Source organism: Electrophorus electricus, chromosome 24 (genome assembly GCF_041902795.1).
Source record: "Electrophorus electricus isolate QZ-2024a chromosome 24, ASM4190279v1, whole genome shotgun sequence".
Taxonomy (NCBI): domain Eukaryota; kingdom Metazoa; phylum Chordata; class Actinopteri; order Gymnotiformes; family Gymnotidae; genus Electrophorus; species Electrophorus electricus.
The window spans coordinates 6,548,787-6,564,987 of NC_137520.1; the positions used below are offsets into that span (position 1 = coordinate 6,548,787).

The following is a 16,201-nucleotide window of genomic DNA, read 5'->3' on the forward strand; positions in this document are numbered from 1 at the left end:
GAGATATCCTGTGTTATCAGATTTGTCATAATATATAGATTTAGTTTGTCTTTTTTTTTTTTTTTTTTAGCTTCATTACCAGACAATCACATTGCAAGTCTGAAATGTTCCAGCACATGATTGCTTCATTTTACAGTGCTTAGCCAAAGCTGTACCCTTCTCTCCTAAAACATATGAGTATGTTTAAGCAGAATTACAAACATCCAGGTAAAATCAATATTAGTCTAGATATTTTGAGCTGGCTTTCGTGGGTTTGGCTTGAGTTACAGTGACCATAGGTTATCTAAAGATAAGCTATTACAATGGCCATCGTCTAGACAATGGCTATTTGATTCAGTGGCTCCATATTTAGTATCAGGAACCTCTCTATAAAATATACTCTACTACAGAACATGATTAAGTGCTGTTTTCAGTACATAGACTCGACAGCACAGGTTAAAAAAAAACTATGTGCCAGTCAGTGGTTCAGTTCAAGGTATTTTGCTACAGTTTAAGAGAGAATGTAAAGCATTATAAATTTTTCTTAACCAAGACTGTTTAGCTGTGTGCAGTTCTCCGTTATGGCCCACAGTCGCTTAAATGTCATTTAGATGAGAAGAGGATTGTCAAGTACTGCCACTCCTGCAGCCACTCCGCCGTCAGCATGTTCAGAGCTCTTCGTCCTAAGCAGATGGCCTACACACTCGTTCATCACCATCTCTCTTCCTTTCCTGTGTGAGGATAAAGTTTTAGCAGGTTTTACAATGATCTGAGATCTGTCATTTCTCTCAAAATGGTTAGTTTTAGGTTTCACCAACAACAAATAACTAACCAATTATTGATAGCACTATGAGAGTTGGATATCGGTTAATCATTAGGCAAACTTATAATCTGTCTGAGGAAAACAAAAAGCAGTCCCTGTACTCCTGAACACACCTAACACGCATGCCCCTGTACTACTGAACGCATCTAACACAGGCCCCCATACACGTCCCTGTAATCCTGAACACACCTAACACAGGCCCCTAACACCTACCCCACACATGCCCCTGTACTACTGAACGCACCTAACACAGGCCCCCCCATACACGTCCCTGTAATCCTGAACACACCTAACACAGGCCCCTAACACCTACCCCACACATGCCCCTGTACTAATGAACGCACCTAACACAGGCTCCCCATACACGTCCCTGTAATCCTGAACACACCTAACACATGCCCCTGTACTACTGAACGCATCTAACACAGGCCCCCCATACACGCCCCTGTAATCCTGAACACACCTAACACAGGCCCCTAACACCTACCCCACACATGCCCCTGTACTAATGAACGCACCTAACACAGGCTCCCCCATACACGTCCCTGTAATCCTGAACACACCTAACACATGCCCCTGTACTACTGAACGCACCTAACACAGGCCCCCCCATACACGTCCCTGTAATCCTGAACACACTTAACACAGGCCCCTAACACCTACCCCACACATGCCCCTGTACTACTGAATGCACCTAACACAGGCCCCCCATACACGTCCCTGTACTCCTAAACACACCTAACGCAGGCCCCTAACACCTACCCCACACATGCCCCTGTACTACTGAACGCACCTAACATAGGCTCCAAACATGCCAAGCTCACTCAAGCACAGGCTCAGCCTGAGAGGAGCCCCCGGGCGGAGCAGGTAGTTGGACGCTGGCCGTGGCTGGACTTTGTCCATGAGGATGTAGGCGGTCCTCTCCATGCTGTCCCTCATGCTCCCCAGCACGCTGCAGATCTCCTGCCCGTAAATGTTGTTCCCTGCGGGGAGAGGGAGATGGGTGAGGTGGTGCAGAGTGGCGCTGTTCATTGCCCTCTGACACAGAGGTCAAAGTCCAAGCCCTGGGCGGTACGCTTGCGAAGGTCCAGGTAGCGTCTCACCGCCTCCTTCCCGCTGGGGTTTCAGCACGTAGCGGTCCGGCGCAGCCAACGCCATGTCCACTGTCCTTTCTCCTTCCTCCCCCTGACGGCAGGAAGCGAGACATCTGAAGTGAGGCCTCAGGCAGCACGGAGATCCGCTGCCATCTGTCCGTGAACCGTGAACCGCACGTACCATGTCTAGCGTGTACAGGCCGGTGAACGTGGCGCGGAGCCGGGCCGTGGTCTCAGGCTCGTCAGGAAAGAAGCGTTCCAGGACGCCGGGTCGCGCCAGTTCCTGCTGCACCTTTTTGGTGCCGGCGAGGTGGGTGCTGATGTCGGGACACTTCACGGCACACGAGCGCTCCATCAGCAGCCGGGCTTCCCAGCTCTGCGAGGCAATGGATGCGTTCACGTCACCGAACGTCACTGCAGCAACAAAACTACACAAAAACGTCGGCGGCTTATGTGGTTTACTCACTGACGTCAAGGGGGTGTTCTGGGAACATTTGTAAACACTAAGCTACTCATTCAGAACAAGCCCAAAAAAGGGAAAACGCCTTTAAGAGAGTAGTGTAGTTACTTGTTCTGATGTGTAGTTACTTGTGTAGTTAGTGTATTTACTTGTTCTGATTTGTAGTTTTGGGGCATGTATCCATTGCGGTAGTAAACAACAGCAACCTCTTGTCCTCCTCTGAAAACAAAGGAATATTTCAGTATGAACTACTGAGTCAACTACTAATGAAATTCAGAAATGTTTTACTCAGAAACATTCCAGACACTTACACAAACAGTCTCTTGTTTTGGTCCAAGGATCCAGTTCTGCAGACATCTTCAAACTGCCTTCTTATGACAGGAATATCTCTGCGTGTTTGCAACATGCAAATGATATGAGACACACTGCTACACCTTTATCTAGAGCAAGCAAGGGATTGACCCGTTTTTTAAAAAGAAAACTCCCATCACTGAAATACCAGCTGCAGGTTTAACACTCCCATTCTTTAAACACCCCCTCAAACAGCACCCAAGCACAATCTACTTAACAAGTGGCGTAAAGTTGATTATACTGTCTGCATGGTGACTCTTACCTCAACCAAAGCTCATTCTCCACGTATCGGTGGTCATAAATGTTCCTCTGCTCATCCTCAACTAGGAACATCACAACTGCCCTGGGAGACAGATGCATGAGAAAATAAAATGTCTCAAGTTTTCCTAGACAGACTGGCCGACCACTTTATTAATCCCAAAAGGGAAGTTTACACATTACAGCAGCACCAAAAAGGGTTTGAAAATTGAAAACCAAATAATCATCAGTAATCTTACGTTCCGAAATATAGAGATATAAAAATTGACTTCATTTGCATAATGATTCTAAGTCCACAGAGTAATATGAAAGAAAAGACACTGAGTGACTGCAGTAGGGTGTACTGACTCCAAAGGGTAGTGCGTTCAGCAGAGCGCATCACTCACACGGAACCTCCTGACTTGCAGACCATCTACTCCAAGTGGTGCCAGACCAAGGCCAGGAGGATTGTGAAGGACCCCACCCATCCCAACAATAGGCTCTTCTCTCTGTTGAGGTCAGGGAAGCGCTTTCGCTCCCTGAAGACCAATACAGAGAGACTGAAGAGGAGCTTCTTCCCACAGGCCATTCGGGCCCTGAATCAGGGAAACTGATAAACTGTGGGGACCACCACCACCATGTAACATAACTGTATATATATTCAATAACTGTATATATATTCAATTACCACCATGTAACATAAAAACTGTAAATATGTCTTTTTACAAAATGGATCTGTACATTCTGTACATATATATATACACAACCATATACATTGTACATTGTGTATATAAACAATGTACATATATTGTACCTACATTGTTAATATATTTTTGTACATATATAGAATATATATTCCTCTATGCACCCGTTTTCTTTTCCCTCAGTCTGGACAGAGCGCTCTCAACCATTTCACTACGAGTTATACTGTGTATGACTATGTATGTGACAAATAAACCAAACTTGAAACTTGAAACTCGACTATGTCCACAGAGCAATCTAATGAATGAAATTAGGATGTCTGGAGTAACACCGGGCTAGAGTGGATGCATTGCAAATGGTTCCTATACAATATATACAATATATACATGTAAGATGATGTGCAATATGCATCACTGCAAAGGACAAAATGGCAGTGGTGTGTTAGCTCCTATTAGCTACGTTTTGTGCAAGTACATCACGCATGGACACAAAGGTACAAAGAAGTACCTTTCACTAATTAGGATCTTTTGTTGGTTAAAAAGGTGCACCTTTTATTGAGTAAAAACCTAGAAACAACCCAGCCATCAACTGAACTATATCAACTCAACTGCTATAGATGCAGTACCAGGTATATGCACTCATCACTCACTGCATTAGAACATCCTTGGACCTAGACTCACTGCATTAGAACATCTTTGGGCCTAGACTCTCTGCATTAGAACATCTTTAGGCCTATACTCACTGCATTAGAACATCTGGTCCATAATCTATAACCACTGGCTTAATTTATGTCCAAGAACACACATAATCATTGAAAACCCTGGGTTCAAGTTCTGCAGGTGAAGACCTCATCAGTCAGCAATGCCAGAGAGAGAGAGAGAGAGAGAGAGAGAGAGAAGAAATCAACCAAGGTATTAAACAAACCTCTCCGAGCCATAAAGCTCCCAGGCCTTTGACAAGCCCTTTGCCAGCCCTGCTGCGGGGTTGTTGTCCAATATCCGCTGGCGTTCCTCCAATCGGTTTGCAACCTTCAGAATGTGACTGGGGTGAAAACATTTTAACTCATGGTGAGCAGTAACACAACCTTCACTGGCAGTCTCGTGAGCATTTGTTGGATATGCGTTTCATTAACAGGCCAGTCAGGGTTGTGTAGGCACACGCTCACCGGTGGATGTCCGGCGTGCGGGAGGTAAGACCTCCGAAACTCGCTGCGATCGTGTTTATTTCAATCTGCTTTAAGGACATTGTACCGTCAAGGCTCTGGTCCAGCATGTAATCTGACCTATTCAAGCCCAGGACTATTGGCTTAGGAAAGAAGAGCACAGTGAGCAAAATTTATATGTAAAATATACATTTTACATATTTTTAAAGATGGTTTTATTAAATGAACACAAAGATATCATGCGGTACCACAGGATGCTGAGGTTCCTGTTGAACTTGTCTGTAAATATTGAAGAGTCTTGCAGTGAAATCATCAACTTTGATGGTGCTGTTGAGACATGTGAAAGGGGACCACGTCATATTCAGAGCCCAAGTTCACTATATCTTTATACACTCTAGATCAACCCCACACCCCCCCACCTGCTGAGAGCCTCCTCCAGAAAATGTGGACTCTGGCTGATCCGGTCTATCAGACGATTAAAATGAGTCTGAGCTTCCAGAGCTTGGTGAAATAGTGTCTTGGGCAAAGGGGAGGGGAAAAGTGTGAACGGTGCATAGCTCACCACCTGCAAACAGGTATATATGCACCTTACACATGCTTTTACACACAACTACACCATCAGTGCATACACATGCCTCAACACACAACTACACCATCAGTGTGTCCAGTCAAACCACCAGGGCAAAGTGGCGTTCTGTAATTGAGAGACAAAACAGTGTCATGACAGAGACAGGAGACCAAATATGACTAGCAAATAACTATGCCTGTGACACACTCCCAACTTGCACCATGGGAATAGGCCTGAACAAACTTGAATCAGGTCAGTGAACAAGGTTAACTTTTTTCCATGGCACGTAACTGACATACATTACCTTTTACACAATTTTAAAAACCTTACAATGTGTAAAGCTACAAGCCTAATTCTCCACAACAAAACTTACTTTTAACATAAAGGTCTGGCAGAGCATTTATATACAACTTAAAATTAAGAAAAGGTTGTGGGGGAAAACATGTTTCCAAATAAAAATGACAAGACAGATGTATTTATTTTATTCATTTATGTACCTCAGGACAGTTTGGGCTGTCTTTGGTTCGCATGACTACTCCATGCATCACAGCAGTGTCTTTGGCGAGCTCCTCAAGACCTTTAATTAAATTATCGTCTCTCAAGACGTCTTCTGGAATTCCACCGGCAGACATTGCAAAAAAAAAACCTTCAATTACAAGAAACAATCTTTCAACTGTTAGCCGTTAACCGCGCAAAGGATTAACTACAGAGGCGAAATCAGGGCAAATATCGCCATCATCACGCAACTAACGGAGTGTGACCCAGTTAAACAACAAGATTCTCATATTTTAATTATAAACATAACGTAGCTAAGTAGCTAGCTATAGCTAATAGGTAAGAGTGGCTAGGCTAGCTAGGAGAGCTAGGTTAGGTTAGCACGACTGGCTATTGTAGCCTTCTCTGAAAAATCGCAGTCGACCATGTAGTCCAGTGTTAAAATTTGAAGTGAAATAACTACAGGTAAGTAGTGAGACTACTAAAGTGTTAAAGTGTTACGTTTGGTACCAGGGGAGTTAGCCTTATGTATCACCCTGAGATTCCTCAACAGCTTCGCTGGTTTCACAGAGTCCAAAAAAAAGCAACCAATCTGAATATATAAATAATGTATGAACGATTAGGGGCATTGGATCTTTTCAAAATAAGAGTCTCTTTCAAAATAAACGTCAAGGTTTTTTTGTTTGTTTGTTGTTTTCTTATTTTGTCAACTAAAGATGGGCCAGGCTAGTTCTTATTCTTAGGAACGTTTGTTTGTTCTTAATTATTCATTATTTAATTGTAAGTCTCAAATGAAAGATCTTTTTTTCTTAACTGAGAAAGGATAGGCTATTGTAATTCATAGTCAAAAGGAAGTATGCTGCAGGCCAAAAGAATCGGCATGTTGAATCTGTCGGTTAGGATCAACTGAAAAAGAATAAAAATGTTTCATAGTATTGAGCTGATCTACATGGATATAAAATACTTGTGACTTATTCAGTTCTGTTTTGCAGTGTATTTCGTGCATGTCCATTCCTGTGGTCAGCTATCTTCAGCTTTAAAGCTGTCAAACATCTCCGCCTGGGAACTTCCATAACGTGATGTTATGGAGGCACGAAAGCAGCACACACTTCACCCCAACAATGCAGATCCCAGTGAGAATCCCACATGTCATGAAATATGTCACAGATATTCACAGAAACATGTTTTTCCTAACCATACTCCAAAAGAGGCCTCCAGCTTTTTCAGCTACATGTGTTATTATGGACCCTGCTGCTACAAGTGTGGAAAGACATTTCTGCAAAAAAGACAAATGAGTTCTGAGAGTATGTATAAAATAAATGTGTTCTCCTGTGTTATTATAGATAGACCAGTAATATGTGTTCTCCTGTTATTATAGATGGACCAGTAATAGTGTGTTCTGCTGTGTTATTATAGATGGACCAGTATTAGTGTGTTCTCCTGTTATTATAGATGAACCAGTAATAGTGTGTTCTCCTGTTATTATAGATGGACCAGTAATAGTGTGTTCTCCTGTGTTATTATAGATGGACCGGTATTAGTGAGTTCTCCTGTGTTATTATAGATGGACCAGTATTAGTGTGTTCTCCTGTTATTATAGATGAACCAGTATTAATGTGTTCTCCTGTGTTATTATAGATGGACCAGTAATAGTGTGTTCTCCTGTGTTATTATAGATGGACCAGTAATAGTGTGTTCTCCTGTGTTATTATAGATGGACCAGTATTAGTGTGTTCTCCTGTTATTATAGATGAACCAGTATTAATGTGTGTTCTGCTGTGTTATTATAGACTGAACCAATATTAATGTGTTCTCCTCAGTTATTATAGATGGACCAGTATTAGTGTGTTCTCCTGTTATTATAGATGGACCAGTATTAGTGTGTGCTCCTGTTATTACACATGGAACCATTATTAATGTGTTCTCCTGTGTTATTATAGATGATACCAGTATTAGTGTGTGCTCCTGTTCTTATAGATGGAACCAGTATTAATGTGTTCTCCTGTGTTATTATAGATGGAACAGTATTAGTGCGTGCTCCTCTGTTATTATAGATGGACCAGTATTAGTGAGTTCTCCTGTGTTATTATAGATGGACCAGTATTAGTGTGTTCTCCTGTTATTATAAATGGAACCAGTCGTAGTGAGTTCTCCTGTGTTATTATAGATGGACCGGTATTAGTGAGTTCCCCTGTGTTATTATAGATGATGCCAGTATTAGTGTGTTCTCCTGTGTTATTATAGATGGACCAGTATTAATGTGTTCTCCTGTGTTATTATAGATGATACCAGTATTAGTGTGTTCTCCTGTGTTATTATAGATGGACCAGTAATAGTGTGTTCTCCTGTTATTATAGATGGACCAGTATTAGTACTTCTCCTGTGTTATTATAGATGGACCAGTATTAGTGTGTGCTCCTGTTATTATAGATGGACCAGTATTAGTGTGTTCTCCTGTGTTATTATAGATGGACCAGTATTAGTGTGTTCTCCTGTTATTATAGATGGACCAGTATTAATGTGTTCTCCTGTGTTATTATAGATGGACCAGTATTAGTGTGTTCTCCTGTGTTATTATAGATGGACCAGTATTAGTGTGTTCTCCTGTATTATTATAGATGGACCAGTATTAATGTGTTCTCCTGTGTTATTATAGATGGAACCAATATTAATGCGTGCTCCTGGGTTATTATAGATGGACCAGTAATAGTGAGCTCTCCTGTGTTATTATAGATGGACCAGTATTAGTGTGTTCTCCTGTTATTATAAATGGAACCAGTCGTAGTGAGTTCTCCTTTGTTATTATAGATGGACTGGTATTAGTGAGTTCTCCTGTGTTATTATAGATGGACCGGTATTAGTGTGTTTTTCTGTTATTATAGATGAACCAGTATTAATGTGTGTTCTGCTGTGTTATTATAGATGGACCAGTATTAGTGTGTTCTCCTGTTATTATAAATGGAACCAGTCGTAGTGAGTTCTCCTGTGTTATTATAGATGGACCGGTAATAGTGAGTTCTCCTGTGTTATTGTAGATGATACCAGTATTAGTGTGTTCTCCTGTGTTATTATAGATGGACCAGTATTAATGTGTTCTCCTCTGTTATTATAGATGATACCAGTATTAGTGTGTTCTCCTGTGTTATTATAGATGGACCAGTATTAATGTGTTCTCCTGTGTTATTATAGATGGACCAGAATTAGTGTGTTCTCCTGTTATTATAGATGGACAAGTATTAATGTGTTCTCCTGTGTTATTATAGATGGACCAGAATTAGTGTGTTCTCCTGTTATTATAGATGGACCAGTATTAGTGTGTACTCCTGTGTCATTATAGATGGACCAGTATTAGTGTGTGCTCCTGTGTTATTATAGATGGACCAGTAATAGTGTGTTCTCCTGTGTTATTATAGATGGAGCAGTATTAATGTGTTCTCCTGTGTTATTATAGATGGAACCAATATTAATGTGTGCTCCTGGGTTATTATAGATGGACCAGTAATAGTGAGTTCTCCTGTGTTATTATAGATGGACCAGTATTAGTGTATTCGCCAGTGTTATTATAGATCTAGCCAGTATTAATGTGTTCTCCTGTTATAGCTGGAACCAGTATTAGTGTGTTCTCCTGTGTTATGATAGATGGACCAGTATTAGTGTGTTCTCCTGTTATTATAAATGGAACCAGTCGTAGTGAGTTCTCCTGTGTTATTATAGATGGACCGGTAATAGTGAGTTCTCCTGTGTTATTATAGATGATACCAGTATTAGTGTGTTCTCCTGTGTTATTATAGATGGACCAGTATTAATGTGTTCTCCTCTGTTATTATAGATGATACCAGTATTAGTGTGTGCTCCTGTTCTTATAGATGGAACCAGTATTAATGTGTTCTCCTGTGTTATTATAGATGGAACAGTATTAGTGCGTGCTCCTCTGTTATTATAGATGGACCAGTATTAGTGAGTTCTCCTGTGTTATTATAGATGGACCAGTATTAGTGTGTTCTCCTGTTATTATAAATGGAACCAGTCGTAGTGAGTTCTCCTGTGTTATTATAGATGGACCGGTATTAGTGAGTTCCCCTGTGTTATTATAGATGATGCCAGTATTAGTGTGTTCTCCTGTGTTATTATAGATGGACCAGTATTAATGTGTTCTCCTGTGTTATTATAGATGGACCAGTAATAGTGTGTTCTCCTGTTATTATAGATGGACCAGTATTAGTACTTCTCCTGTGTTATTATAGATGGACCAGTATTAGTGTGTGCTCCTGTTATTATAGATGGACCAGTATTAGTGTGTTCTCCTGTGTTATTATAGATGGACCAGTATTAGTGTGTTCTCCTGTTATTATAGATGGACCAGTATTAATGTGTTCTCCTGTGTTATTATAGATGGACCAGTATTAGTGTGTTCTCCTGTGTTATTATAGATGGACCAGTATTAGTGTGTTCTCCTGTATTATTATAGATGGACCAGTATTAATGTGTTCTCCTGTGTTATTATAGATGGAACCAATATTAATGCGTGCTCCTGGGTTATTATAGATGGACCAGTAATAGTGAGCTCTCCTGTGTTATTATAGATGGACCAGTATTAGTGTGTTCGCCAGTGTTATTATAGATCTAGCCAGTATTAGTGTGTTCTCCTGTTATAGCTGGAACCAGTATTAGTGTGTTCTGTGTTATAATAGATGGACCAGTATTAGTGTGTTCTCCTGTTATTATAAATGGAACCAGTCGTAGTGAGTTCTCCTTTGTTATTATAGATGGACTGGTATTAGTGAGTTCTCCTGTGTTATTATAGATGGACCGGTATTAGTGTGTTTTTCTGTTATTATAGATGAACCAGTATTAATGTGTGTTCTGCTGTGTTATTATAGATGGACCAGTATTAGTGTGTTCTCCTGTTATTATAAATGGAACCAGTCGTAGTGAGTTCTCCTGTGTTATTATAGATGGACCGGTAATAGTGAGTTCTCCTGTGTTATTATAGATGATACCAGTATTAGTGTGTTCTCCTGTGTTATTATAGATGGACCAGTATTAATGTGTTCTCCTCTGTTATTATAGATGATACCAGTATTAATGTGTTCTCCTGTGTTATTATAGATGGACCAGAATTAGTGTGTTCTCCTGTTATTATAGATGGACAAGTATTAATGTGTTCTCCTGTGTTATTATAGATGGACCAGAATTAGTGTGTTCTCCTGTTATTATAGATGGACCAGTATTAGTGTGTACTCCTGTGTCATTATAGATGGACCAGTATTAGTGTGTGCTCCTGTGTTATTATAGATGGACCAGTAATAGTGTGTTCTCCTGTGTTATTATAGATGGAGCAGTATTAATGTGTTCTCCTGTGTTATTATAGATGGAACCAATATTAATGTGTGCTCCTGGGTTATTATAGATGGACCAGTAATAGTGAGTTCTCCTGTGTTATTATAGATGGACCAGTATTAGTGTATTCGCCAGTGTTATTATAGATCTAGCCAGTATTAATGTGTTCTCCTGTTATAGCTGGAACCAGTATTAGTGTGTTCTCCTGTGTTATGATAGATGGACCAGTATTAGTGTGTTCTCCTGTTATTATAAATGGAACCAGTCGTAGTGAGTTCTCCTGTGTTATTATAGATGGACCGGTAATAGTGAGTTCTCCTGTGTTATTATAGATGATACCAGTATTAGTGTGTTCTCCTGTGTTATTATAGATGGACCAGTATTAATGTGTTCTCCTCTGTTATTATAGATGATACCAGTATTAGTGAGTTCTCCTGGGTTATTATAGATGGACCAGTAATAGTGAGTTCTCCTGTGTTATTATAGATGGACCAGTATTAGTGTGTTCGCCAGTGTTATTATAGATCTAGCCAGTATTAATGTGTTCTCCTGTTATAGCTGGAACCAGTATTAGTGTGTTCTCCTGTGTTATGATAGATGGACCAGTATTAGTGTGTTCTCCTGTTATTATAAATGGAACCAGTCGTAGTGAGTTCTCCTGTGTTATTATAGATGGACCAGTATTAGTGTGTTCTCCTGTTCTTATAGATGAACCAGTATTAATGTGTGTTCTGCTGTGTTATTATAGATTGAACCAATATTAATATGTTCTCCTGTGTTATTATAGATGGACCAGTATTAGTGTGTTCTCTTGTGTTATTATAGATGGAACCAGTATTAATGTGTTCTCCTGTTATTATAGGTGGACCAGTATTAGTGTGTTCTCCTGTGTTATGATAGATGGAACCAGTATTAATGTTCTCTTGTGTTATTCTAAATTAAACCAATATTAATGTGTTCTCCTGTGTTATTTTAGATGGACCAGTATTAGTGTGTACTCCTGTGTCATTATAGATGGACCAGTATTAGTGTGTGCTCCTGTGTTATTATAGGTGGACCAGTATTAGTGTGTTCTCCTGTGTTATGATAGATGGAACCAGTATTAATGTTCTCTTGTGTTATTCTAAATTAAACCAATATTAATGTGTTCTCCTGTGTTATTTTAGATGGACCAGTATTAGTGTGTACTCCTGTGTCATTATAGATGGACCAGTATTAGTGTGTACTCCTGTGTCATTATAGATGGACCAGTATTAGTATGTGCTCCTGTGTTATTATAGATGGACCAGTATCAGTGTGTTCTCCTGTGTTATTATAGATGGACCAGTATTAGTGTGTTCTCCTGTGTTATTATAAAAGGAGCAGTATTATTATAGATGGAACCAGGGTGTGACTGATCACTGGCCTCTTCTTGGAGAGATGTTTTGAATATGGAAGGACACATCCCATACTTGGAAGTTGACGGGAACAACTCATCCCATTCTTCAATTACCCTCTTTTCAAGATGTCATAATATATATGAATATTATATTTTGATATATATATATATGTGTTTGTGTGTGTGTGTGTGTGTGTGTGTGTGTGTCTGTGTGTGTGTGTTTGGTTTTCTTTGGACAGCTTAAATATCTTTCATCTAATGGTTGCAAAAAACAGCCAACAAAATTTCAACAAGTGTTAAATCTTTGTAGATTTTAAATATTGCAGAAATGGTAATGTGTTATGCGATAAAATATCCAATAAAAGACTGAATTCACAACAGATTTGATGAGAATCTGAAACTTCTGACAGTATAGTTAAAATACAAGTCTTATTTGAACAGATTCAAACCATTAAAAATAACAATTGGCACTGAGCATGCATTAACGTGTCAGTGGGGCTGTGGACTTAGTCACCAGGGAGGCCAGTGTGGATTTATGTCTAAAGAGGCTTTGTATGTGGCTGGTATAAAGTGAGCTCGGAGGCGGGTGGGACTGGGATGCCAGACATCACTGGTGAGCCTTCTGGAGATGTCATGAGCTTAATTCAGAGAAACACTGATGAAGGGAGATGGCTACCTGATGACCCATGTGAGAAGCTTCCAGTGTTGTGGTTTCTAGTAGTAAAGTGAGTGTGATGGGCCCTATGTGAAACCCTAATGGTTTGGTCCACAATATCCAACATCTTATCCTGTGTATGATTATTATTGTCTATAAAGGTTATTACTCCAGTGGCTTTACTGATTGTTTTTTACAATTCAATTCATTATTGTTTAGTTTAAAAAAAAAATAATAATAATAATTTCAGTTCAATTTGTGTTCAAACATTTGTGTATGTGTGTTTAAGACTGATAACGAGTGATGTACAACATATCAGTCTTTCAGTTCTATCCCCTTCCCTGTAGTGATTTCATCTTTTGGTTGGCTTATGCAACTTTTCTCCGCTCCCCTTCTTCGCGCCCCCTCATCCCCTCATCTGTACTTGGGTCCCACCCCCTAGACTACCCACCAGGGGCAAAATCTGTCGGGGCACTTCACCCCTTATCGCCCTGACAGCCCCAAGGCCCTTTTACAATAATGCAATGTTCTCATTCTTAGGCTCGTGACTTCTGGGAGTTTGGGATTCTTTTCATTACTTACCATTTTTCCCTTGTAAACAGCTATTGTTTTTAGTGGTAGTGGTGTTGCTGTTTAGTAGTAGCGGCCTACTCGGCAAGATTTTTGTGAAGTGCATTCCTGTGCAATACCCATTTGGTTATTACAAACCAAGAAAGAACCAGTAAAAATCATTAGCAATCACTTTGGTGGGGTTCTTTCCTTTTTAAAATTATTCTGGTTACTATCATTATATACTAATACCTTTTCTTAAAATCAAACATTTTAATATGCAAGAGAAAGTTTCAGTTTATGGTATTACTGAAAAGTACCTGTTCGCCCTGTGAAAGTATTACAAAAAGGTTGCTGAAAGTGAAAATGGCAACAACCCCACAGACAAAACAAAGGCACTGTTCCGAAGGACGTTCCGAAGGACGTTCCGAAGGACGTTCCGAAGGACTGCAGTCGAAACTGTGGTGCAGCTTCTGTGGACATCACCTCTGCACTGTTATGTAGATCCACTGGTGTATGTCACATCTTATGTAAAGGTGCGTTTAGGTTATTAAGGGTGTTGACATGATTTTGTTAGATATGAATTCTGGTGATGTTATGGATAATAATGAAAAAGTTTTGCTTTTAAAGGGCAGTGGCCTACTAGTGTACATTACAGTGTACAGTGCTGCTGCATCATTAGGTGAATGTCAGCACGTTGTACCGAAGAAGGAAAGGTGTTATAGATTCCGTTCCTTACAAAATGATCTATACAGTGTAATAAATGTGATATAGTGCCTTTTTTTTCTATTTTCAAATTCAGCTCAGTTCCATTTTTTAACCAATTTTAAGTGTCTTCGCTGCACTATCAATGTAGTAAGGTTATTTAAATTGACAAGACTTAACATTGCTAATAAATGTGTAGGAATAGGTTGAATAAACTCCTGATGTCATAACTTCTTAATGCTATAATGACAAATGTTGCTCAGATATATTTTTTACAGTCTTGGTTTTATGATTAATAGATTTAATCAATTTATATAACAAAATACAATCCATTATTATTAACAATAACCCATACAGAACTGAACAAAAATTTGAGTTCATCTGAGGCTTTATCTTGTACCAGTTAACTCACCAATGAGTTAGTACCATTTTATTTATCTCCTGTTTATTTGTTGTCCTTTGGTTGTTAGTCATCTCTGTATACGAGCTGAAGTGGAGAGCAGTCACTACCAAAAACCTGAGCAGCCTGTGTGTCATGCACTTTGAGAAACAACTCACTTGTTTACACTGCAACTCGCCTTAGCGAGCCATTATTTCGCCATGCTTATTAATGATGTTTATAATGAAGTTACCCTTATACAAGGCCTTCCTCAGTGTACGAAGACACTTCACCATCAACACGCTGCTTCTAATCAACACAGCAGTGAGAGGCAGCAGCCAACTATACTCTCAACTGCAGCTACAGAAAGGGCCACCTGGCCGTGTAAACAGAGTCATTCACACACACACACACACATCTTCTTTTTTTTTTTTATATTGGAGCCAATTGACCTCATCTCTATGTTTTTCTTGTTTGACTGTGGGTGGAAGGCAGAGACCACAGAGGAACCCTACGCAGACACAACACAGAAACTCAGATAGGGACGAAAACCCCAGATCCTAGCATTGAGAGGCAAACGTGCTAACCACTAAATCACCATGCTGCCCACCAGGCTAATATCCCAAGACTACAATAGGCTGCAGTGCATGACTAATAACCTATCAAAGAATCACTGAGAATGCTATAAAAAAAGACCTGTCCCTACGGGGGATGTCTGGGTGCCAGTATCATCCGGATAATAGGCAAACTATTGAAGCCTATTGGCAGAGCGTTGATTAAGCTTTGTTTGTTTTTTGTTTTTTTGGTCATGCACCATATGCAAAGTACCGACTGTGTGTATGTGCTATATAGCCTTCAGCAAACACCATGACGAGCGCTTGTGGGTGTAGATACTAATCACTGGGATTCCCTTTCCTGGGAGATCCTATGATGACGAAGAGTGTAGGAGAGGAGTTCCTCCTTGCTCACCAAACTCCTACACATACGCAAAATTGAAGTGTCTTCCTACTGAAAATTAACACTGAAAATGAAGTGGTGTTTCCCTGTTTGCTGTGTATACTAAAGATGAATAAGACTTTTTAAACGGAATAAATCTTATTAATATTGATATTTAATACTCTAAACCAGATCTCTCTCTCTCTCTCTCTCTCTCTCTCTCTCTCTCTCTCTCTCTCTCTCTCTCTCTCTCTCTCTCATACACACACACATATATTTATTTATTAATTAAAAATAAATTAGACTAATGTTTGAACTTGAGTTGTTCAATCCAAATATATTCAAAACTTGCATCCACTTAGCAGGGCATTACAGTTGTCCAATCTTG

At 39.9% G+C, this 16,201-nt stretch overlaps 1 protein-coding gene across 1 annotated transcript; it reads right to left on the reverse strand.

The window, feature by feature from the left end:
- Positions 1–39: 39 nt before the first annotated feature.
- On the reverse strand, positions 40–6,462 carry gss (glutathione synthetase). The gene is made up of 13 exons (XM_081706675.1): positions 6,382–6,462; positions 5,874–6,022; positions 5,228–5,373; positions 5,057–5,135; positions 4,812–4,951; positions 4,571–4,687; positions 2,970–3,050; positions 2,668–2,745; positions 2,506–2,575; positions 2,078–2,272; positions 1,906–1,987; positions 1,596–1,785; positions 40–710 (listed from the first exon to the last, which is right to left on the reverse strand). Exons 2-13 carry the CDS (start codon positions 6,006–6,008, stop codon positions 587–589), a joined length of 1,437 nt encoding a protein of 478 aa, XP_081562801.1. The 5' UTR covers positions 6,009–6,022; positions 6,382–6,462; the 3' UTR covers positions 40–586.
- Between the last annotated feature and the right edge of the window lie 9,739 nt (positions 6,463–16,201).

Coding starts and splice junctions, on each gene's coding strand:
- gss (XM_081706675.1), bottom strand. CDS start 6,008: ATGTCTGCCGGTGGAATTCCAGAAGACGTCTTGAGAGACGATAATTTA. Junction 2,273..2,505: donor AAAACTACAAATCAGAACAA/GTAAATACACTA, acceptor ATTGCCTCGCAG/AGCTGGGAAGCCCGGCTGCT. Junction 1,786..1,905: donor ACCCCAGCGGGAAGGAGGCG/GTGAGACGCTAC, acceptor CTCTCCCCGCAG/GGAACAACATTTACGGGCAG.